General features: G+C 48.6%; 1 protein-coding gene across 5 annotated transcripts in view; it reads left to right on the top strand.

Moving 5' to 3' along the window:
* The window catches only part of ninl (ninein-like), a 32555-nt gene extending 9038 nt beyond the window's left edge, over positions 1–23517 (top strand). The window contains exons 5-30 of one of the 5 annotated variants that reach the window (XM_039621727.1): positions 1383–1440; positions 1886–1968; positions 2037–2180; positions 3533–3709; positions 5307–5443; positions 5562–5765; positions 5871–6045; positions 6184–6294; positions 11808–11894; positions 14485–14623; positions 16114–16179; positions 16899–17020; positions 17108–17188; positions 17486–17616; positions 17700–17837; positions 18218–19519; positions 20058–20162; positions 20443–20512; positions 20785–20952; positions 21167–21283; positions 21378–21491; positions 21774–21920; positions 22005–22196; positions 22553–22747; positions 22915–23028; positions 23104–23517. In XM_039621727.1, coding sequence (XP_039477661.1) covers positions 1383–1440; positions 1886–1968; positions 2037–2180; positions 3533–3709; positions 5307–5443; positions 5562–5765; positions 5871–6045; positions 6184–6294; positions 11808–11894; positions 14485–14623; positions 16114–16179; positions 16899–17020; positions 17108–17188; positions 17486–17616; positions 17700–17837; positions 18218–19519; positions 20058–20162; positions 20443–20512; positions 20785–20952; positions 21167–21283; positions 21378–21491; positions 21774–21920; positions 22005–22196; positions 22553–22747; positions 22915–23028; positions 23104–23295 — 4569 coding nt within the window. In that variant the 3' untranslated portion in view covers positions 23296–23517. Of the gene's footprint in view, positions 1–1382; positions 1441–1885; positions 1969–2036; positions 2181–2400; positions 2706–3532; positions 3710–5306; positions 5444–5561; positions 5766–5870; positions 6046–6183; positions 6295–11807; positions 11895–14484; positions 14624–16113; positions 16180–16898; positions 17021–17107; positions 17189–17485; positions 17617–17699; positions 17838–18217; positions 19520–20057; positions 20163–20442; positions 20513–20784; positions 20953–21166; positions 21284–21377; positions 21492–21773; positions 21921–22004; positions 22197–22552; positions 22748–22914; positions 23029–23103 lie in introns of those variants that run through there. The other 4 variants (XM_031730284.2, XM_039621728.1, XM_039621731.1 and 1 more) reach the window with 4 other exon arrangements.
* The last annotated feature ends 1317 nt before the right edge of the window (positions 23518–24834 follow it).

Genomic DNA, 24834 nt, shown 5'->3' with positions numbered 1-24834 from the left:
CACCGCGCCTCTCTAAAACGGCATTATTAGGCCATATGTAAATAACAAAATAACTTTACAACTTAAAGCAAAATTGGGAAACGTAAAGTCCAAAACCAGTCTTTATGATAAGGGCCATCAGTCAAACCATACTGTTGGTCTGGGTCTAAACAGAGCGCGTTGTGTGTGACGTCTTCTTTTGCGCATGCGGGACATTTTGAGCGTTCACACTAGAGCGCGTTTGCTGTCACATTTTATTTGTAGTGTGAACAAGCAGACAGAAAAATCGGAATTGAGCATTAAGACCTGCAGTGTGAACGTAGCCTGAGTGATGTTTGTATGGGGAGCCGAATCTTCAGCCCTACTGAGAACCCATGGAGGCAGGGGTGGGACTTTACTTTGATGGCCACACCATACAGCCAATCACATGCAAGAAAGACCGGGATCATACCATTATGTGACAGAAGGAAAGGGGGCAGAGGGTCTGAAGAGAGCAAGTGTGGTGGTACAGGCCAGGTACACAGAGAGACCGGAGCAAGCTCGTCGGGAAAAGTGAAGAAATGAGTGAAAACGTCAAGCGATGATAACATCAGCAGCTGGATAAAAGTTTCCAACTGGTCCTTAAACTCACGTGTGTTCTCCATAGCAGCAGGAAATGCATAAAAATGAGGCTTTTATGAAAACACTGAATAAAAATGACTTCCTTGAAAGACAATAAATGTACAGTTCAGTATACAAAGTGTGTTTGAATGGCAGAGATGAGCCATGGCTGAACAGGTCTCACAGGCCTGAGTGTGCACTTCAGTCAGAATTATAATTTATTATTTAATTCATAATTGATATAATCTCTCTGTATCTGTGAATGAAACTGTTTTTGCAGAGAGTTCTCAGCGAGCAGCGTTATTGCAGTGTCACACTGGGCTCTGATTGGATGTGAAGCTGATGGCAGTACTTCAGCTGTGCAGCGATCAGCTGATTCTGAATGTTTTTGAAGATTTCATCATCGAATATTTAAACATTTTAATCTGCGACCAAAACACGTCCTAAAAGTCCTGATCCGTCCTGCGAATGTCCCGATGGACGAGGGTTTACATGCTAAGCTCTTCAGCGTGACAGTCAGGAGTGTGCATGTGAACACACACACACACACAGATATATATAACATGCTCAGTGCGGCAGAAGTAACGACTGCTCAGGAATTTTTTCCAATAGCTGTTGGCTTCACTGCACACACACACACACGGAGTCAGTGTGTGTGTTATTCAGTGTTTTCCAGCCTGTTAAACTAGTCTGAACGAACGACACAGAGTTATCAAAGAGTGTGTGAAGAGGATGCTGGGACTGTGTGAGACTGTGTGTGTGTGTGTGTGTTGCAGTCACTGACCTTCATGTTTTCACTGCAGAGCCTGAAGTCTGACGAGGAGGCAGGAAGTCAGAAGGAGACACCCCTTCAGTGTAAAGGTACCGCCATGTCCTGTTGCTGGAGTTTAAATTAGTGTTTTCTTGCTGCTGTGTGGTTCAACACACACACACACACACACACACACACCTTGTTGCTGAACGTTTCCCTTCTCTGTGTTTCTGGGTGTTTTTATTCTGACGTTCAGTGATTGTACTGCACACCGTCGCTTGGTGACAACTTCCTGTTTGTACATTTGTCTTCCTGAGTGATAAATGTGGCTTCATACTTTATTTATAGTTATTTATTTTCTTTTTTACCAAAACTGTGTTCATCAAAGTTAAATACATGCCCGACGTGACAGGAACAGATCTCAGCAGCACGGTGTCCACGCACCGCGACGGAGCGCGCTCAGATGTAGAGAGGAAAGTTTAGAAGCTTGTTCTCAGCAGGCCAACGCAGGAAGAACCTCCGTGTTCAAGCTCAGCTTCACATGTCTGTCTGCAGGTCACAACCAGGGGGAGGAGCCAGGAGAACACGCGCTGACGCTGGTGTGCGAACACCTGGGTCTGCAGCACCTGCACACTGAGGTGAGGTGCGTATGGTTGCCCTTTGTGATGACATCAGTATTTGTATTGATCTCTCCGCTCATAAACAGGAAGTGGATGTGCTGCTCAGGAAGTTGGATCCTGACCTAGATGGCAGGGTCAGCATCAGGGAATTCAAGAAGGTACTCTGTGGCTCCATCCCCATCACCTGTTCCACCCCAGTACGACAAGCTGACCTGAGAGCGCCACACAAGGTGAGGCGCACATGCTCAGAGAGTTTGTGACTTACTGAAGAGTCTGCAGCCAAAGTCAGAGCTGCTGAAATACTCCACGTAAGGAAATGAGGTCGCTGCTTCACCTGTGTCAATAACTCTGCCCCTCAGATCTGAGTGACTCTGACCTTGAACGTCTCACTGCTGAGAGAAAATCTGACTGACAGATCAAGACTGTGAGCGTCATTAAATTACTCTAACATTTAATTTCAGTGTCGAATAAAGAAAAGAAAGAAGCTGAATATTAGAAATATTGTCAGTCAGATCGACGAGCTGCGTTTAGAGTGAGAATGTCCCAGCAGCTCCTGAACGCAGCACCGCCCTCCTCTCCTCCTCCTTTCACCCAATCAGGAAGCTCTGCTGCAGCTGGAGCTCATCAGTCCATCAGCTGTGGTGGCTGCAGGTGAGCAGGTAGTAGTGCACACAGACAGGTAAAGGTCATCGTGATCACAGGCTGCAGGGATGGAGAGGATGAGCGCTGCCACCGCCACGTACTGCTACAGTCAGGTGACTCAGACTGGACCCAGAAACTCTGAGCAGTTAGATGTGCTCTTATTTTGAAATGTTGGCAGAACAAATAAGACTCGCTTTCCCAAAGAGCTCGTTCGTGTTTAGTTCAGCCGCCTCGATGTGAGGGACGCTGGTCAATCCTAACATGGCGATGACGTGACATCTGACGGTGTTAAACGCCCGTTTATCATCATCAGAGTATGTTTAGTTCGGGCAGGGCCGATGTGGGGGTGTGGCTCTGCTCTGGGACGCAGCAGCCGCCCACTGAGTGTAAACGTAACGTCAGCTGGGTCGCAAAACAGCTTGCAGATCCAGTGTGTGTGTGTGTGTGTGTGTGTGTGTGTGTGTGTGTGTGTGTGTGTGTGTGTGTGTGTGTGTGTGTTCCTGTCTAGCCATCTTTGTGAGGACCGAAATCTGCATTCTACTATACTTGTGAGAACACACAACCCGGTCCTCACATTTTTGAAGGCATTTTTGAGGCTCAAAATGGGGTTTTAGTGTCAGGGTTACAATTAAGTTATGGTTAGGTTTAGGGTAAGGGGCGAGGGAAACCATTATGTCAATGAGGGTCCTCACTAAGACTGCTGAACAGGGTTGTGTGTGTCGGTGTGTGTGTGTGTGTTTGTGTCAGTGTGTGTGTGTGTGTGTGTGTGTGTGTGTGTGAGGACGCTGGCGTGTTTCAGGCTCGCCTTGAAGGTAATCCAGATTAATGGTTGGGCTGCAGCAGGCGCTCCTCTGGAGTTTGGTCCCTGCGTTTGGTTTAAGCTGCTCCGTCTGCGTGCTGACCTTTGAACCTGGGCTCTGTGTTCTGCTCCTCCATGCAGCCTCCGGCGGTGTCGGAGGAGCGCTCGGCCCGCTCCGCCTCGCCCTCCCTGCTGACGGCTACCGTGGGTCAGCGGGTGCTCACCCGGCTGGACGACGGCTCGGGATGTACAAGCCCCGAGCGTGTCGCGGCCCTGTGGACGGAGGAGGGCATCGGGAACAGCCGGGACATCCTGCAGGTCAGAGCTGGGCACAGGGCAAAGAGCCCGTTCTACCCTCTGATGTGTTTTTGTGTTGTTTCTGTGAGCGTGTCGGAGCAGCCTCTGCTCTGTGGTTCAGTCATTGTTTAGTCATTGCCGACTCAGTTTCACAGAAAGTCAAACGGATCGCTTCCCCCTTCTCATCTTCGCTCATTGTTTCCTGTTTCTGGCTCTTCTTCTGTGGTGGATGCAACTTAGTGTTGATGTGAAAATCCTCCCTCTGTCTCTGAGTGTCTCTTCCAGTCAACCCATCTTTCTGTCCCAGTTCAGTTTCATTTACAGCAGTCGTCGTCCTGATGTGCTGAGCACAGAGACCACGAAGCTCAAACAGGAAGGAAGACAAACTCCTCGAGAGACGAGATAAATGTTGATGACATCAGCAGATCATTACGAGCTGATTGTGATTGTTCCTGCAGCTCGGCGCTGCCCAGCATGCAGGCAGCATTTATCTGTAGAAATGCACATAAAACTGAGCCAGAGCTTCAAGCAGAACTTTAAAGAAGGTTTTTATGTATTTGATCATTTATTTGATAAATAAAGTTTCATCTGCAGCATCTTTATGGCCCAAAACAGCTACAGGGGAAAAAAGGCTTTTTGTAACTCACTGAATTCAATTCAGTCTTATGTAGCAACAAAACACAGCTACAGTCGCCCCGAGGTGTTTTTACTGTCAGGTAGTGACCGTCCGACAGTACAGAGGAAACCCAACAATCACTGGGACACACTGTGGCAGAGAGACACAGAGACACTTTTAAATACTCTAGGAACAACAAGTAGGCCTGCAGTGTGAGAGCGAAGTGCTCTAATAGGGTGATATGGCACTACAAGGTCATTAAGATAAGATGGGGCCTGATTATTTAAGACCTTGTATGTGAGGAGCAGGATTTTGAAATCAATTCTGGATTTAACAGGAAGCCAATGAAGGAAGCCAAAACAGGAGAAATCTGCTCTCTTTCTAGTCCCTGTCAGGACTCTTGCTGCAGCATTTTGGATCAGCTGAAGGCTTTTCAGGGAGTTTTAGGACATCCTGATAATAAAGAATTACAGTAGTCCAGCCTGGAAGTAATAAATGCATGAACTAGTTTTTCAGCGTCACTCTGAGACAGGATATTTCTAATTTTAGAGATGTTGCACAAATGGAAGAAAGCAGTCTTACATATTTGTTTAATATGTGCATTGAAGGACATGTCCTGGTCAAAAATGACTCCAAGGTTCCTCACAGTGTTACTGGAGGCCAAGGTAATGCCATCCAGAGTAAGAATCTGCTTAGATACCATATTTCTAAGATTTTCAGGGCCGAGTACAATAACCTCAGTTTTATCTGAATTAAGAAGCAGAAAGTTAGCGGCCATCCAGGTCTTTATGTCTTTAAGACATTCCTGCAGTTTAACTAATTGGTGTGTGTTACCTGGCTTCATGGATAGATAGAGCTGCGTGTCATCTGCATAGCAGTGAAAATGCTATGTTTTCTAATGATTGTTGAACTGAATCATGTGACCTGAGGCGGGCTCAGCTGGACAGATGTTCCTGATAATGGCGTGTGAGTGAGTGACTCCAGCTGTTTGTGTCCCTGCAGACTCTGGACTTCCCCTTGGAGGAGCGCCTCAGTCTGGCAGATCTGACGCTGGCGCTGGACAACGAGCTGCTGGTCAGCGGGAACGGCATCCACCAGGCGGCGCTCATCTCCTACAAGATCGAAATCCAGCACCTGCAGTAGGTTTGATGAACTTAACGAGGAAGCTCGGGGCGCTGCTCAAGCCCCGCCTTGAGCAGCGCCCCCCGGGTTGAAATGTTAGCAACAGTGGGGTTTGTGCTACTCTGACCTCCGCAGTGACGGAGCCGAGCTCTATGATGAGGAACTGAACGCTGAGCCGGCTCTGTCGTCTGTGTTCAGGGAGGTGGCCGAGCAGGCCTGCAGGGAGCGTGACAAGGTGAAGGCCGACCTGGAGCGGGCCGACCGCAGGAACCTGCAGCTGGTCAGAGAGGTGGACGACCGGCACGCCAGCATGGAGACGCTTAACCAGAGCCGGATCAGGTAAGGGTTGGGCTCAGCGCCTGCGGCGCTCTACACTGATAGCCCAATCGCTGCCGTGTGCACAGGTCAGACGCCGGTGCTGACGAGCCGCTCTGTGAATGGCAGGGACCTGGAGCAGGACTTCCGCGATAGGCTGATGGCTCTGCGCAGCGAGACGGAGCAGGAGAGCGAGGCGCTGCTGCAGCACGTAGAGCGAGAGCACGGCACCCTGCAGGAGGAGCTGCAGCTGCTCAGAGCGCAGGAGGCGGAGCTACAGGAGGAGCTCTGCAGCGCCGTCCAGGTGTGCTACACCGCTTCTCCTCTGTCATGTTTAGTCACAGGTCCCGATCAGGACGAGCAGTTTGTGATCAGTTGGTCTGTTCAGATCGGTTATTGAAAGTCACAGGCATGAAGTGCTGAGCGCGTCCTGTCGTTTCAGGAGAATGGTCGTCTGGAGGAGGAGCTGAACACGGTGAAGATGAAGCTGACTGAAGCCGAAGGCTCAGCGAGGCGACTGCAGAGAGACCTGGACCAGATGCTGAATGACAAGGTGAGCAAAGAAAGCCTTTACGCCGCCGCCGAGGTTAAACGCCAGAGTGTCAGGTTACGGCCAGAGCTCACAGCGTCATTAGTCGGCTCCATTCTGACGCTGTGCGCCTCTGATGCCTGATCTTACGTCACCCGTCCCACAGTTTATCTGTTTTTCTTCCAGTTTTTCCTGTTTTAACAAGGAAGCTTAGCGACACCAGCAGCTCCCGGCTGTAATGAGGAAAAAATTGTTTTCAGACAGGAAACTGAAGAGTTTGAAAATCTTCCAACTTGTTTGGCAAATTTATCAGATTTAAAGGCGGGAGCAGGAGTGATGAGGCGTGAAGGGAAAGGAGGAGGAGTTTACTTGAAGTGGGAGAAACGATGAAGATGGGGGAGAGTGGATCAGCTGCTGCTCCAGACTCCGTGAGACTCGCCAGAGGTGATTGGATCGCTTCTGGACGTGTGATGTCACTGTGAAGACAAGCTGGTGACCGCCACTTCCTGCACCTCATCTGGCAGTCTCACGTGACCTGAGCTCCTTCAAAATAAAGGCTGCAGGTGAATACAGATCGAAGCTGGTTGGTGGTCTCTACGTGGATCGTGACACGACTGCAGATGAAGCATTTCCTCCTCTTGTTTTCAGACCTTGTTCGGACTCAGAGGGCTGGATTCAGACGGGATCGCACGGAAAATTAAAAACCTTCATGAACAGAAAACCTGATGAACAGAGTTCACTGATTGTAATTTTAAAGGTTGTGGATCAATCAATGAACTTACTGCTGGTGAAGTATTCCTTATAACAGCTATTAGTATCAAAGTTAATATAATGAATTAAAGCTTTTATTTGTTTGACTGTGGCGCCCCCTGCAGCCCAGTTAAAGTACTCTGGGTCAGTGACCCAGGACACGGGTGATCTGGGTGACGTGATATACGGAAAGAAAAGAATGCATTTCATAACTAGATCACGTTTTGATGATGTCACTGTAGCAGCTTTAATTCACACACCTGACAGCGCTGTTAGCGAGGGATGTAAGACGCATTGAGGCGAGACGCCAAACGGCATACCATAAACTCTGAGGGGCCGTACAAGCCAAAATTCATTCTTTCACTCTCACACACATACATTCTTCTTTCACACACATATACTTTCACTCTCATATAGTTTTATTTTAATTTTTATATTTAGATATTTTTATTCTCATGTTTACACATATTTAACACACACATTGCAATATTGTGCTCTCATACAGGTAAACTACATCTACCTGAGGTGTTGGACCCCATTTTTACCCAGGGGTTATGTGTGGACTCTTTGACTGTGAACTTAAATAATACACTTCTTGAGCTACTGGATTCTGTTGCTCCCGTGAAGAAGCTAAAATGTCAAAAAAAGAACCCTATGCCTTGGCTAAACGAGGAGCTCTTGAATCTAAGGAGAAATTGTAGAAAGGCAGAGCGTCACTGGAGATCTTCCAGATTAGAAGTATTTCTTCGGGCTTGGAAGGACTCCCTGACTTCTTTCCAATCAGCGATGTCGACAGTGAAAGCAAATTACTTCTCAAATCTTATCATGAGTCATAAACATAATTCAAAACTATTATTTAACACAGTATCACAACTTACAGAGAGCAAGTCAACTCTCTGCTGTTCTAACTTGATGGCTCATGATTTTCTTGTGTTTTTTTCAGTGATAGGGCGGACACACTTAGGAATCAGATTATTCCTTCCTCAGGTAGTTTGTCAGACTACTCAGATGTCTTGCCTGTTGCTGCTGATAAACTGTTCTCTGATTTTAAGGTCATTTCTCTGTCTGAATTAACCAAGGTTGTAAAAGCAGCTCGTAGTACAACCTGTTCATTGGATCCTTTACCAGCCTGGGCTATAAAAGAACTGTGGTCAGCATTAGGACCCTACATTCTGTTTCTTCTAAATATTTCATTGATGACTGGAGTCTTCCTGAATGTTATAAATCAGCTGTGGTAGTGCCGATCTTGAAAAAGCCTGGACTAGATGTTGACATGGTTGCAAACTATAGACCCATCTCACATCTGTCTTTCTTGTCTAAAGTCTTTGAAAAAGTGGTTTTAAGCAGCTCACTGAGCATTTGTCAACAAACAATTTGTTTGAACCATTTCAGTCTGCTTTTAGACCAAATCACTCCACAGAGACAGCTTTACTAAAAGTGGTGAATGACCTGCTGGTACATGCAGACAATGATCGCACTTCAGTTTTATTACTACTGGACCTAAGTGCCGCATTTGACACTGTTGATCACGGCATTTTATTGGATAGGCTTGAACATTTTATTGGAATTACAGGGAATGTTTTATCATGGCTGAGATCTTACCTGTCAGGGAGGTCTCAGACTGTTAATTTTAAAAATGTTCTTTCTGAGACCTGTGTGGTGAGGCATGGGGTCCCTCAGGGCTCTGTGCTTGGACCACTGCTGTTCTCTATGTATCTGTCGCCTCTTGGTGCTCTTTTTTTACGTTCTTTTAAAGTAACCTTTCATTGTTATGCTGACGACCTGCAGCTCTATGTTCCTCTAATAATTGGAAACTGTACTGAAATCTCTAATTTGGAATCTTGTCTATCAGCAATTAAGGGCTGGTTATCGGATAATTTCCTGTGCTTAAATACTGATAAAACAGAGTTGATGGTCATTGGACCGCCTAAATTTCAGCACTCGTCCCAAAATTTTACCCTGAGAATTGATGATAGGGTCATAACTTGTAGAGACAAAGTAAAAAATTTGGGCGTGTGGTTTGACACGGCGCTCTCTTTTGAGTCTCATATAAAAGAAATAACAAAACCGCCTTTTATCACTTGAGGAACATAGCTAGAATTAGACACGTTTTGTCAAACGATACTGCAGAGATTCTTGTTCATGCATTTGTGTCCTCACGCATTGATTACTGTAATGCTCTTTTCTCAGGGCTACCAAAGAAAAGTTTTAAAGGTCTACAGATGGTGCAAAACGCAGCTGCTCGTATTTTAACAAGAACTGGAAAATTTGAACATATTAGCCCTGTTTTATACTCTCTTCATTGGCTACCTTGTCCGGTTCGAGCTGATTTTAAAGTCCTGTTGCTCACTTACAAGGCTTTAAATGGATTAGCACCTTCGTATCTCTCTGACCTTTTACACCGGTATATTCCATCCCGTGCTCTCCGATCTCAGGACTCTGGTCTTTTAAAAGTTCCTAAAGCCAGGAAAAAGAAAATTGAGAGCGTGCTTTTTCTTTTCGTGCCCGGTTTTTATGGAATAACCTCCCTCAAGATATTAGGCAGGCATGCTCTGTTGAGGTTTTTAAAGCTAAGCTGAAGACACACTTGTTTACCTTATCCTACATGTCTTAACTCTATGGCTTTTAGGTTTTAAATGTTTTCTTCTTTTTATTTTGTTCTTAATTTCTCTTTTTTCTCTGTTCTTAACTTGTACTGTGTCTCCTATCTGTAGTGCTATGTATTACTTTTAAACCTTTTTAATTTCAAACAGTTGTACAGCACTTTGCTTGAAGGTGCTTTATAAATAAAGTTATTATTATTATTATTATTATTATTATTATTATTATTATTTTAATGTACATATTTACAAATTTTCACTCTAACATACATGCATTTTCATTTATGCATTCCTACATTTTGCTCTCATTTACATGCATTCAGTATGCATTTAATCTCACAAATAATATATGTATGTAAGCAGAGAATGCATACATGTCAGAAGAAAATATATGTATGCAAGAGAATAATGTATGTGAATGAAAGAGTATAGTGGAAACGGAAGGAGTTTAATGGAAACGGAAGGCTGGGTGTCTGTACCGCTGTGATTGGCTGAGAAGCACGCGCGGGTCACTTTCAAGTGTCTGACAGCATGGAGGGGGGAGAAGAAACTCGAGTTCTTCAGCAAGCTATCGGGTGTTAAGAAATATTTTATCATCTCCTGAAACGGTCACATCGTTGTCTTCGTCACTTGATCGAGATGGGACGGGCTCAACTTTTTTTTTTTTACGTGCGCTCAGAATAGTGGCACAAAAATAACGCCACAGTAACCCAGAAAGAGTAATATTTCAAACTCCGCCACTCTGTGCTCCTCCGCCACTGCCTCGTTTGAGTTTTGGACCTAAAATGGATTCTGGGATATTGCATTTCGTCATTTCGAGCTGATTAGAGACCAGAACAGCCAATCAGATATTTTTGCATCCAAGTCTGTGATTTCGTCCAAAACTCAAACGAGGCAGTGGCGGAGGAACACAGAGTGGCGGAGTTTGAAATATTACTCTTTCTGGATCACAAAATAAACTTTTAAGATATTTTCATGCGAGAATGGTGCTGTGTAAACTTCAAATATCTGCTTGATTCATCAAGACATCACATATTTCCATAAGTGCTCTAACGTTTTCGGAGATGCCTGTTACCCACCAGCTGACCGCATAGCTGGACTGGCCATGGGCCCACCGGGCATTTGCCCGGTGGGCCCATGGCCATTTTTCATTTTTATGTTTGTTTGTTTTTGTAACGGTATAAACAATAAAAGGTGGTGGATTAGCCAATTGGTCATGATCAATTCTGGGCTGGACCAATTACAATACATCCGTATTGAGAGGAAAAGGAACGCGATTAGTCCCGTACTTCAGCTAGAATGAAAAAAAGACAAAGCTGGAGTTATTCTGTCTTTACATTGCACAGCTGCCTCTTCTCCCCTCATTCTCTCCCCCTCCCTCCCTCTCCTGTTGCTACTTCAATCATGAAACCGATCAATGATCAGCTGATCGTCTCTCTTGTTTGTTTATCTCCCACTTTGCGCCAGAAAGAGGAAACCAGCGGATGTCGCGCTAAACAACAGCAGCACCTTTAAGCTTGATCAGCTGTTGTTAGAATTTATTTAATATTAATTTCTAGTATCAGCTGATGTTTGCTGGAGCCACAGCTGTAAAGCTGCTGCTTATGGTATCGGTTTGGAAACATGAATGTGATACAAATCATGCATATATACCAACAAGACTGTACATCACTGTCACAACAGCGTTTGGCTTTATGGTTTTTCCTATAATACCTGGTGGTGTAGTCGGTGATTTTTTGTCAGTTGAGCTTTATATATTATGTTTAACCCGAGTGACCACCCAGTCAGCTGGTGGGTAACTATGGCGTTATTTTTGTGCCACTATTCTGAGCGGACATTAAAAAAAAAAAAAAGAGCCCGTCCCATCTCGATCAAGTGACGAGGACAACGATGTGTGTGTGTGTGTACGTGTGTGTGTGTGTGTGTGTGTGTGTGTGTACGTGTGAGTGTGTGTGTGTGTGTGCGTGTACGTGTGAGTGTGTGTGTGTGTGTGTGTGCGTGTACGTGTGAGTGAGCGTGGGGGTGTGTGTGTGTGTGTTGATGAGACACTGCAGCTGGTGTTGGGTAACTCCAGCTTGTTTCTGATGAATGTTTAATGAAGCTTTCCTCTGACTTTGTTTCTCTGTGACTTTACGTTTCGGTTTAAAGCAGCTGATGATCGACTGACTGCTGTTTTTGTTTTGGCAGTTTGGCGGTTTGGACCCGTCCAGCGTTGGTCTGAGTCACGAGGAGAGATTCTCTGAAATCATCAAAGAATACGAGCAGCAGTGCCGGGTAAGACCGACCGCCTTAAATCGTCTCGCTTTTATTTTGAAGGGCACGGATGATTTTGCAGAAAGAATCTGTTTGAAGCACATTTCATGTACACACCTGAGCACTGGTGTGGTGATGAGGCAGCAGTCTGCAGGTTTGAATTTGAGCTGTGAAGTGTTGGACTATGTGTCCTCTCAGCCAATCAAACGCAGGCAAGCAGCAAACATTAATACTGAGGCTGTGTGGAGACCACAGCAGGTGAAGGCTTTCCAGGAAATGGACGACAGGAAGTCTTTTCAAATTAAAATGTAATTTTAATTACATGTACAGTAATATAAACAAACAGATCCGAGCAGACAGAACTTTAACAGCTCAGGAGCAGAATTCACTCCTCTTCTTCCTTTGCCTTTGTCTCCTCCTCCTACCTCTACCATCTGATCATCTACCTCCGCCCACCCCCACAGCCCTCTGCAGCCCTCCTCGTCTCCTTGTGCCTGGCAGCTCCACCTTCATCTTCCTTTGTCTAATAATGTGTCATTATTTATGATATAGTGTGTTTATGAAGCCTCCTCTGGTTCTACTTCCTGTTTGTCTGAAAAGGTTTGGGTTTAACGTGACATGTTTGAGGACGGTGAGATTAATATTTCAGAGGGAATCAGATTAAATCGAGGTGTATCACCTGTGCCGTTCCACCAAACGGAGCTTCAGTCTCAGATGTTGTACAGAAGCTTTGAGCGGTGACATTTCTGCTCTTTAGTTAAGATGAGACGCTCGCTGTCTGAAACTGTTCGTGTCTCTGTTTGTGCACCTGAACGCCTCACGGCTGCTGGGACAGAGACTCCAGGTGAGAGCCGCTCGTACCTCGCGGCGTCCAGCTCTGCTGCTTTTACTGCTGACTCGGCTGCTGTGGCCGGTTTGCCTCCACGTTTCCTGTTTGACACTCGTCCTGTGAGACAGACGGGCCAAAACGCTGCGTCCACTGAAACCAAGCAAACACAGTTACTTTATATCCATGACCTACACACACCACCAGTCAAAGGTTTGGACACACCTTCTCATTTAATGGTTTTTCTTTGTTTTCATGAGTATTTACATTGTAGATTCTCACTGAAGGCATCAAAACTATGAAGCAGGAATCATGTAGTAAGGAATGATAAATATGTATAATATTTTAGATTCCTGTAAGTAGTCGCCCTTTGCTTTGGTGACACGCTGCAAACCCTCGGCCTTCTCTCAGTGAGCTTCGTGATGTCGTCACCTGACATGGTTTCACCTCACAGGTGTGCCTGTCAGGGGTCGTTTGTGGAGTTTCTTGCCTTCTTAATGGGGTTGGGACTAGAAGGCAGGTTGGTGCACAGATGACAGCCGTGTTTGACAACTGTTAGAATTCATATTATGGCAAGAACCGATCAGCTAAGTAAAGAGAAACAACAGCCCATCATTACTTTAAGAACTGAAGGTCAGTCAGTCTGGAAAACTGCTAAAACTTTGAATGTGTCCAAGTGCGATCACAGAAACCATCAAGACTACGATGAAACTGGTTCACCTGAGGAAGCCCCAGGAAAGGAAGAGCAAGAGTCCCCTCTGCTGCTGAGGATACATTCATCCGAGTCACCAGCCTCAGAAATCACAAATTAGCAGCAGCTCAGATCAGAGCCCAGATAGATGCCGAAAATTTATGCCACAGGAGACTGTGTAAATCAGCTTTGCTGCTGACACTGTTGGGGATTTATTCAGAACTGAAGGCACACTGAACCAGCATGGCTACCACAGCATCCTGCAGCAACACGCCGTCTCATCATTTATTCTTCAACAGCACAGTGACCCCAAACACACCTCCAGGCTGTGTGAGGGCTCTTTGACCAACAATGAGAGCGATGGAGGCCTGGCCTCCAGTCACCTGACCTAAACCCAATGGAGATGGTTTGGGATGAGATGGAGCACAGAGTGAAGGCAGAAGGGCCAACAAGTGCTCAGCATCTCTGGGAAATCCTTCAAAACTGTTGGAAAACCATTTGCTATTATGAAGAATCTAAAACATGTTTGAATTATTTCACGTTTTGTTTCCTACATCTGTGTTCATTCATAGTTTTGATGCTTTCAGTGAGAATCTACAATGTAAATACTCATGAAGTGAGAAGGTGCGTCCAAACGTTTGACCGGTAGTGTATCTACAGCGTTTAAGAATCAGCACATCAGCACAAGGCAGAGAATAACATCTGTAACAGCTGTGCTCTGCCTCTGAATGACTTCAGTCATGTTGAAGAGTAGAGCAGGCTTTGATGCGAGGCGTGGACGTCCCTGCTTACACTGCTGCTGGCGCTGGGCGAGCAAGACAAGAGGTCTGAGTGGAATCCTCATCCATCCGCAAACGCATCCATCCACTAATTAAATGGAAAAAAAAAAAAGGAAATGCAGTGAAAAACAAAGTTCCTGATCAGTGATCGTTTCCAGGAGGCGCTAAAGCCCAGTTACTCCCAGCATGAACGGGAGGAACTGATCAGAGTCCACACAAGTCCATCCTGGACGTCTGAGACAGAAACACCATCCTTCAGTGCAACTGCAACACGTGTGTGTGTGTGTGCGTGTGTGCGTGTGTGTGTGTGTCCAGGAGCTGCGGGACAGAAACGATGAGCTGAGCTCAGAGTTGGAGCTGCTGAAGAATCAAAGGAGAAACAGGAAGTGCAGATGGTGTGCTGGAGCCGCCAATGCGCTGAGCTGGAACCAGCAACACTCGGAGTCAGACTCTGGTAACACAACGACACACAAATATACACAAAAGCTCCTGACATGACAAACCCGCTCAGCCTCTAGGCTTCGTGAAAAACAGCAGACAGACACACTGAAGTGAACCCGTTCCTGTCAGGAGGGGGCGGCACTGTGCCTGAATCCAGAAAACCGTCCAATAAAAACGCTCGATTCACATTGGTGGTGCCGCGTCCTCCTGAGGCCGCATTTGTAGACCGATTACGTCACAGCGACGCGCCGAAGGCTGTCCAAATTCGTAGACTCCTCCGAATGCGGCCGACAAATGCGTCCTCCTTTTCCCCGAATTTGAAGGATGGGTCGGGTGTGTCCTTCGTGGCCCACCATATCCCAGAATTCATAGCGCGGCCCAGCCAATTCCAGTTTCCAACAATGGCGGCCGCTACTTAGTTTTAATATTACTCTTATTAATCTTTCTGGGTCACAAAATAAACTTTTAACATATTTTCAGGCGAGAATGTAGCTGTGTAAACTTCAAATATCTGCTTGGTTTATCAAGACATCAAATATTTGCAAAAGTGCGCCGACGTTTTCGGAGACGTCTGTTACCCACCAGCTCGATAGCTGACCGGGAGGTCAAGGATCACTCAAGCCGGCGAGAACAGCGGACTCCATTGTTTTCATCGTTTTCAACCCCATGATATATAAGTCACTTAGATCACTTAAAGATGTTTTTTCAGTATTTTATTTGTTCCGGAGTAAATCGGTTTGGTTGAGATCAAAGTTATTAGATTAGATTAAATAAAACTTTATTAATCCCCTGGGTGGGTTCCTCCTTGGTTTTCACACAGCTGAATAAACGTCAAACAGAAAACTGATTAAACAGAAGTGTGAGACGATCGAGAGTTTACTCCAGTGTGCTGTTATATTTTAGATAGCAAGGAGCAGACGGCCGAGTTTATTAAACTCCACCGAGACAGCGGTGACGCAGATCTGAAGGCTAGACCGTCCCATTTCACAGATGCTCACTTCCGGCCTTCTCGGTCTTCAAAGGAGCCGGCCCATGTAGACCGCGAAGGCCGGGTCCTGAGGAGGATGCGGTCTATGAATTTGGACACAGCTATTGATGTCAAAGCTGACTGCTGATTGCTCAGTTTTATCTCCTCTAATCAGACACACAAAAACACTCACGAAAGTTTGTCAGAGACAAAAATGAGAGAGAAGCAAACAAACGTTCAGATCACCGATTGGTCGATCGGTTGGTTCATGTTTTCTGGTCTGACGTGAACACGAGGCTGTAAAACCTGCTGTGAGTCACAAACTGCTGAGAGACTTTAACTGGATTTACAGGTCAGGTGTGTGCAGGTGAAGGTGTGGACACGCCCACACACACACACACACAGACCCACAGGTTTCAGTCTCGGTGTGAATTAAGTCTTAATCATGTCTCTCGGTAAGTGTGTGTGTGTGTGTGTGTGTGTGTGTGTGTGTTACGGTTTCTCAGAGCTGATTTGGTTTTTGTGTTTTTGTTCAGACTCAGACGTGAAGCGCTGCTCGTCTCCTCAGGTCAGGAAGAAACTGGAGCCGTCTGATAAAGCAGGTGACACACACACACACACACACACACACACACACACACTCAGTCACTCAGTCACTCAGGGCTGAATGTGATTGGCTGAGCCAGCCTCCTGAGACTTCCTCTGTTTACTTAGTTACTCCCACTCGTTATACTGCTCGTTACATGTTTCATGTTTCTCTGTAAAATGAAACACGCTGTCTCATAATCACCATTTAATAATAAACACCTGAGGCTGCAGCCCCACACACACCAACACACACGTGACCTCACTCAGTGTTTATGTATGAACACAAATTGGACACTTCAAAGCGGTCGTCATGGTGATTCTACTGTAGAAACATGTACAGGTAGAAACGGTGCTCATCATTTGTTACCTGCTGAGTTCAGCAGCGCCTCACTTTATCACGGTGCTGGTCTGGGGTCAGCAGTCACTCAGCTTTAGCATCACTCTGGGTTCTTGGCTAGTTTAGCGTTAGCATGCTGCAGTATGATGTAGTTGTTTCAGTCCTGGAGCAGTGTCCGCTTCACCATCACACTCTCGTTGTGTAATAAAACTCAAAGTTACGTCCACACTGACCGTGTTACTGTTCCCCTCCAACACCTGAAATCAGCTGATCGTAGCCAGAGTGCAGGAACCGATAAGTGGGATCGAGCAGGCAGACTAATGATTCCAAGGAACTGGACTACGGCAACATGTGACCCAAAATTTTGATTGGAGCCCCCCCCCTCCTCTCTCTCAGCTCTGTGCTCATTGGACGACTCGGGCCCGGCCATCAGCATCCAGACTGAACTGGCCCTGGAACAGCTGAAGCAGAAACACGAGGAGGAGCTGCAGCAGCTGAACATCCAGCTGGAGACGCAGGTCTCACACACACACACACACACGTCACACACACACACAGTGTGTAGCCTTCAGACAGTGACACTTGCTCCTCCTCCTCCTCCACAGATGAACTACTACGAGCGCAGTCTGGAGAAGATGAGGCAGAGCATGGAGGTGGAGCGGAAGGACATCTCTCAGGCCTTCAAGGTAAGGAAGGTGTCGCACTAAAAGCTGTCATACCAGAAACAAAGTTCCTGCGACGGGACACCTGAGTCCTGATTCAGAGACGGCTGCACGCTGCTCGTCTCTGACGTTTTCACTTTTATTCAGATGTCCCAGTTTAAAGTGATGGAGTCCTGCTGGTTCCCAGTATCCCTGCTTTGCTCCACATTTGAACTGAACTTTAATTCCACGCCAGGGCGGTGCTGCAGCAGGTGGAGCTGAACCTTGGAGGCAGCTGAACATAAATACCTGTTTCTGGTTTTATTCTCACCTGTGTGTCAGCTGGAGATCAGCGAGCTAGAGGAGCAGAAGTCTCAGGTGGAGCAGCAGGTGAAGCAGCTGAAGGAGACCGTGGACAAACTGCAGACTCAGATCCAACAGGGAGGAGGGCGGAGCAACGAGCAGGAGCGCAGGTAACGTTACCTGTTTGAGGATTTGTACCTGAGGCTGTGGGACCCGCTCTGTTTCTGACCTTTGACCCCGGTTATGCTCCCAGGATGCAGCGGGAACGCGCCGAGCTGGAGCAGAACTTCGCCAGAGAGATCGGTAACCTGGTGCAGCGGCTGAGCGCAGAGAAGGACCAGCTGGAGGCGGAGCTGAAGCTGAAGATGGACCAGGAGGTGATGCTGGTCAGGTGGGTGATGACCTCACAAAAATGTCAGCGGCGGTCTGATAACACCCGATGACATCATCACTGAGTGCCGACATGTAGCCTGGCCCTGCATCAAACATTTAAACCAATCACGAAGCTGGACTCTTTACCTGAGTCTGTCTCACACGGTCGACACTCCACCCATTCAAACTTCACACAGTCACAGGAAGGCTGCTAAACTATCAAAATAAAAGCTCTGAGACATAAAAGCTTAGGTGCTCTGAGTTCCTGTTTTTTCAAAATAAAATGAACTGACATGTTTCTATAGGAAAGTTGTTGTTGTTTTTGTTGTACGTGTGTGTTGAGTTATGGGCGTTGCATTGAGCCGTCACGCTCGGCTGGTTTTGCGTCTCCTGGAGCAGGGAGGAGTCGGAGCAGCAGCTCGCTCAGATGAAGGTGCAGCACGGTGAGGCTCAGCGCCGCCTCCTGCACCAACTCCACCAGGAGCGCCGGCGGCTACAGGAGCAGAGAGGATTCTGGGAGAGAAGGCTCGTGCAGGCGGAGCAGGAGAAACTGTGCAGTGAGGAGCGAGCCCGGGAGGAGAAGAGGAGCATGGAGGAACAGCAAGAGGAAGAGGTCCGGCTCCTGAAAGAGGAGGTCTCCGGTTTGCAGGATGCCCTGCGGGCGTCCAGCCAATCAGAGGCCAGTTTGAAGGAGGAACTGGAGGCGTCTTACAGGCGGAGCAGGGAGCTGGAGGCTCGGCTGGAGGAGGCCTGCGCGCAGCTGGAGGAGAGCATCGCCTTCTTGGAGTCTCAGGAGCTTCTGAACAAACGCCTGGCCTCGGAGAATAGCTCGGCGGAGGAGGAGCTGCTGCTGGCGAGGAGCAGGGAGGAGGAGCTTCAGGTTCAGGTGTCCCACACGAAGGCCAAGCTGGAGGAGCTGCAGGCCGCGTCCGACTGCCTCCTGAGGGACCGAGAGGAGGTGGCAGGAAACTGCAGCCGGCTCTCCTGCACCGTTGCCCAGCAACAGGCTCAGCTCCGAGCCCGCGAGCACATGGTCTCCTCCCTCAGGGCGGAGCTGGAGAACCTGCAGGAGGCGCTCAGGAGCAAAGCCGAGTCGGTTTCAAGACTTGCGGCCGAACTGGACTCTCTGAAGACGGACCGTGCCCGGCTGATCCAGGACCTGAAGGAGCAGGCCATGGCCGTGGACCACCTGCAGCTGCAGCTGGACGGCGTCTCCGAGGAGCTGGACCGGAGGAGGAGTGGCGAGGAGACCCTGAAGGAGGCTCTGAAGCAGGAGCAGAGCCGGACCTCGCAGCTCCGGTCCAGCCTGGTGGAGGAGAAGGAGGAGGTGTGGCGTCTGAGCCAGGAGAACGGGACCTACATCCGGCTCACCGACCAGCTCTCCACCCAGATCGTGGAGATGGAAGAGGAGATCTCTTCTCTCAGAGACCACCTCCGAGACCTCAGCGCCCAGCTCAACGACACCGCTGACCTGGTCCTGGAGCTCCGCAAGCAGCTCAACGCCAAGACCGGCGAGGTTGAGCCGGCGAGCAGCGAGCAGCTCCTCCAGCTGCAGACCGCCCTGCTGGACTCCGAGAACCGGCAGAGGACGGCGGAGGAGGACTTGGAGAGGGAGAAGAAGAAGATGACCCGGCAGCTGCTGGAGTTGGAGGAGCTGGTTCTGGCTCTGGAAGAGCTGGTGGAGCCGGCCGGTGCACGCAGGTTTGTGGAGCATGAGCTGGACCGGACCCCAGAGACTAACCTCCGTCTGTGCTGCAGACTGACCCTTCACCCCATCGCTAACCGAATGACATCATCTAAATGCATGAAAATACTCATCACTGACTCCACCCTCCTCCTGTCTGTCCTTTTGTCTTTCCTTAAATTCTTTCTTCATAATTCAAGTCTGTTTGATCTGATTGACGATGATGATGATGATGATGATGACGTGTGGAGCCTCTGTGCTCTCGGTTTGTGAAACCAGACGAAGCCTCACCCACTGCTGGCCGCAGCGATGGTGCCCACCTGTGCAGGTGCTGAGCTGCAGATATTAATAACGGCTCCTCTGGTTTCTGAGCCGCCTCCTCTGACCGCAGCGTGTTTGCTCTGCAGGTCCGCTGATCAGTTTCTGCGCCATCGCTTGAATGAATATAGCGCTTGTTCACAGCGCTGGCTGAGCTGCTGTCCAATCACGACGCTGCGTTTGATCAAAGTGTCCAAGGTGCAGAGCGCAGTTCTGATTCTGTGTTTTGGGCCGCAGGACTCAGTTGGAGGAGGTCCAATCAGAGAATGCAGCGCTCCAGGAGAGACTCGGCGCCCTGCAGCAGGAAGTCCACGAGATGGAGGACGAGGTCGCCAGGAAGAGGTGAGCGCTGCTGCTCCAGCTGCAGCTCACGCCTGAGGCTGCACAGGTGTGCAGGCAGGTGGTTGTTTCTGAGCAGGTGAGAATAGGAAGAACCTGCTGTCGTCTGATTGGCTAAAGGTCTCGATGGGCCGTGATGAGTCAGGAGCTCAACCTGAGATAGTTTGACCCGGTTTACTGTCCTCTGGTCTCAGCGCGGGATCGACATCCTTTTAATGTTGTCGCCCTTTAATGTTAAATTTAATGCTGTGGAGCCACCTGACGCCGTCTTCTCCTCCTGCAGGAGGAAACTGGAGGAGATGGAGAGAGAACACGAGAGGAGCAGAGAAGAAGACGAGAGGCTGCACAGAGAGGTGAACGCTGACCAAACTCCACTCAAATATCTGCTGATTTAAGCCCGAGATGTTTGTGACCCGTCTGCACCAGACTCCATTCAGATTATTCTTGATTTTACGAACACGCTGCACAGACGATCTGAGCACAAACACGTGTTTATGGCTGTGTCGCTCATGGTTTAATACTTTTTTAATGTAATCCGATTACACTGCTTCTAATTCTCCAAACCAGGATTAGGCCTGGTTCAGGTTTTAGAAATCCAGATTATGATTGATGATGATGTGTGCAGAACTCCAGATATCGTGAGGAGGTTCTGGATCTGAGCAGCAGGAACCTGCAGCTGAGCACCGACAACGCTGAGCTCAGCGCCCGTCTCCATGGAGACCAGGAATCAGTCCGTATGCTGCAGGAGCGCCTAGCGACGGTTTCTAAGGAGCAGGAGGAGGAGCATGCAACGGTGAGCTGAGCGTCGATGATGCTCACAGTTGTTGCTTTTGTTTTTTCTTCACTCGTTTCACTTTAGATTTTACCGGTGGCAAGGTGTCGTCGTCACTCCGCTACGGCGGCGTGGTGACCCCAGTGTGTGAATGAGATGAGTCGAGAACGTGGCGTGGGTGTATCTGGTGTTTCTGCCATGAGCTCTGACAAATGAACGGTTTCTGCTGTTTCAGGTGCGGCGGCTGCAGGATGCGGCGCTGCAGCACGAGCGGCAGAAGCTGCAACTGCAGGCGTCCTGGACACAGGAGAAACAGGTGCTGGAGGCGGAGCTTAGCACCTCCAAGGAGAAGGTAGGAGGTTCTGAATTAAAACTGTGCAGGATCCCAGCTCAGAGCTGTTAATGAGGTCAACAAGGACACTCACTTCGCTGTGCTGTCTTCTCAGCTGGAGCGCCAGGCGGTGCTGGAGGCGGAGTTCAGCGCCGTGACTCTGAAGCTGCAGTGGGTGGAGGAGGATAAGGCCAAACTGCTGAGAGACGCCGACAAGCGAAATACGAAGGTCGATGTCGCAGATATTAAATGTGAAAAACAAGAAAACGAACAGCAACACCTGCAGCTTTAACGCAGGACAGGTTTAACCCTCGGGGTCAAAGGTCAGGCTGCGCCACGCTCCACTCTTTCAGCCATGCGTGAAGGTGTTTGGATGAGGTCGTCGAGTGGACGTTAATGCTAGCTAGCTTTAAGCCTTAGTCTGTGTCACATGATCACAGAGCCCGGTTTGGTTGGAGTTGAGGTCAAAGGTCAGTGTGATGTTTACAGCTGAGGTCTTTTGCGTCTTCAGGTGGAGAAGCTGCAGCAGAGTGTGCTCTCTCTGGAGGCGGAGGCGGAGCTCCTTCGCTCTCAGCTCACCGCCGTCAGTCAGGAGAAACTCGGCCACGCCCAGGATGCGACGGAGCTACAGAGGAAGTTGCAGGAGGCTCAGAGCAGGGTGAGACCGCCGTCTCTGACATCTCTACGGTGAGTATGACTGGACCATGGCCCCATCGTTCTGATTGGCTGCTTCCTGTTTCAGGTGGAGGAGTTGGAGGCCGGTGTCAGGAAGCTGATGAGGGAGAAGGAGGAGCTCCAACAGGCCCTGCAGGAGCAGGAGGAGCAGGCCTCCGTCACTCTGCAGGAAGAGACCCGCAAACTGAGCGAGGAGCAGCAGGAGCTGAAGAGCAGACTGAGCGAGGCGGAGGAGGCCCGGATCCAGGCCCAGGACCAGGTCTGTGCCCGGGATCAGGACTGCAGCCAGTCTTTGGCTGTTTCGAAACAAATTTGTTTCCGTACAAATTCTTTCCTTCGGTGCTTTGTCGCCATGGAAACATTTGCGACTAAAACCAGGCCTGCTGTATAAACGTGCTCGTTCAAAATATTTTGTTAGTTACATTTCAGTAAAAATATTAAAATAAACTGACGGTGGTCGGGTCAGTCGACACCATCATAACATCAGAAACGCTTCAGAACGCTGACACGCTCGCTGTTGTTCATCGCAGACACGGCATACGTCTTTAAAGGCTCACACACACATTCACACGCACACAGGCGTGGCGGCCATGTTTACAACTGTCATCTGTGCAGGCGGTGCGAGCGGACGCCGCCCTCAGTGTGGCGCAGGCACAGCACCTGCGACAGTTGCAGGAGGATGACAGCTGCAGGGAGTGGGCGGAGCTATTGCAGGCCCGGCTGGTGGAGGAGCAGAGGAGGTGTCTGCAGCTGGAGGAGGAGCTGAAGCAGCAGGAGCAGAAGAGCAGCTCTCAGATCAGCACGAAGCAGGTGGGTCAGAGGTTACCCTTTTAAACGCCTCCTTCAATGAGGAGCATGACGATGACCGCCGCCCACGGCAGCAGCGACGGGCCGTCCCTCTCACTGCATTACAGCTGTCGCTTCCTGTGTGTGTGTGTGTGTGTGTGTGTGTGTGTGTGTGTGTGTGTGGCGTTCAGGATCAGTACGAGAAGGCGATGGCGGCGCTGCAGCAAAGGGCGGAGGACGTGGAGACCAAACTGAAGGCGGTCCGTCTGCTCCTGCAGGAGAAGGTGGAGCAGCTTAAAGAGCAGGTGAGCGTTTGCGCCGCTTCTCCGCCGTCCACAAACGACTAGCCGAACTTTGACCCGTTGCCATTTTTCCGACAGCTGGCGAGGAACGCCAAGTCGAGCGCGCTGCTGAAGGACCTGTACGTGGAGAACTCGCAGCTGATGAAGGCGCTGCAGGTCACCGAGCAGCGGCAGAAACGCGCCGAGAAGAAGAACTTCCTGCTGGAGGAGAAGGTTGGCGCGCTCAACAAGCTGCTGAGGGACATCGTCCCTGCGTCGCTCGCCACATAACCATGCCAACGCGGAGCAGAAGAACCCCAGCAGGTGGGGGCGGGGCCTCACCTCTGCCCTGTGTGGAGCAGGTGGATGTCTGTCTCCTCACTGAAGCAGTCCACACACACACACACACACACGTGTGTCAGTATTATCTTTGTTTAAAATGAAACCTTTTTTTATTTTTGCGTCGTTTAAATAAAGTTTTAATGTCTCTGTGACTCCGCCTCCTGCAGCTGATACATTTCTTTTAACACATCATGGTGTAGGAGTTGCACAGTAAATCACTGGTTTTCATTGTTAGCCTCAAATGTCAACTTTGAAAGTCTGCGGTGTCAAACATACAGCTCGGGGGCCAGAACCGGCCGCCCGAGGGCCCGCTTGGGTCTGGTGTGAGCTGTGAGGAGCGCCGGCCGATGTTTGGAGCAGGAGGAAGCCCCGAGGCCGCGACGGTCATGGCTTTAAAGCTTCGGAGCTCTGCTGTGTTTAATCTTTATGTCATCTTACTTTTATCTTTTTAATCAGTCAGACGTCCCGGCGGCGCCGAGCGCCTGCAGCCAATAACCACGTCAATAAACTCGATCAGCTGAACCTGAACATCAACATTTTATTTGATTTCAAAGTATGATTACAGGTAAAGCTTCACACCTGTGCTGTCATACAGTCACTGGCCATTTCATTAGGTACACCTGATGAAATACCTGATGCCTTTAATCAGCCAATCCCACGTTAGCAGCTGTGAGCGTGGTCGTGCCTCGCTGAGGTCAGAGGTCAGAAGGAGAAGAATGGGAAGGAAACAGGTAGTCAGATTAACACACTGACAAACCTGCAGCACTCGTGTCATGATGTCGTGATGATGTCATATCCACATGGACCAGAGTCTGAGGAACACTTTCAACTTGTTGAATCTGAGACGCTCTGAAGGAAATAGGGCTCCGCCCACTCGGAGGTAGACCTAATAAAGTGTCCATGATGGCATAAACCTGTCTAATCCCGTCTGTAAGTGACAGCGTATGAATCCTGCTTCGGTCCAAACTACTCTGTTTATTAACGCTGTTGTGTTATTAACATTTTGTATCTTGTTCCATTTAATCTGAACAAGCCCCTAAAAACAGTCAGTGATCACTGCCGGCCTCTCTTGGTTTTTATCACCACTGTTCATTTTAAAGCTCAGTTTTTAAACCCTTCCGATGTAGCTACAGCCCAGCCCATGCAGCAGTATATTAATGACTAACCTCGTACTGTGGATGGATTATCTCAGGTGTGAGATAATCCATTTATTCCCTAACCATCGTGAACCCTCACGTTAACTTATACGGAATGGAAAGAAAGTTAGCGTTCATCCTCCAGCTTCACTGTGTTTATGTGATGCTAACATAGCTGTGTAGCTAGCCACCACGTAGCACATCATTACATACCAGCTAGTCCAACTTCAGTAACCCTACAAACGTCACTGCTGTTTAGTTTTCTGTCTTCATTTATGTTGGAAGTGATAGCAGAGCTGTACGTTTGAATGTTTCAGAAATCTCTCAGTCAGAACATGCTATATCATGTTTA

This window comes from Oreochromis aureus, linkage group 13 (assembly GCF_013358895.1).
Source record: "Oreochromis aureus strain Israel breed Guangdong linkage group 13, ZZ_aureus, whole genome shotgun sequence".
In the NCBI taxonomy this organism is placed as follows: domain Eukaryota; kingdom Metazoa; phylum Chordata; class Actinopteri; order Cichliformes; family Cichlidae; genus Oreochromis; species Oreochromis aureus.
This window is presented reverse-complemented; position numbering and strand designations above follow the sequence as displayed.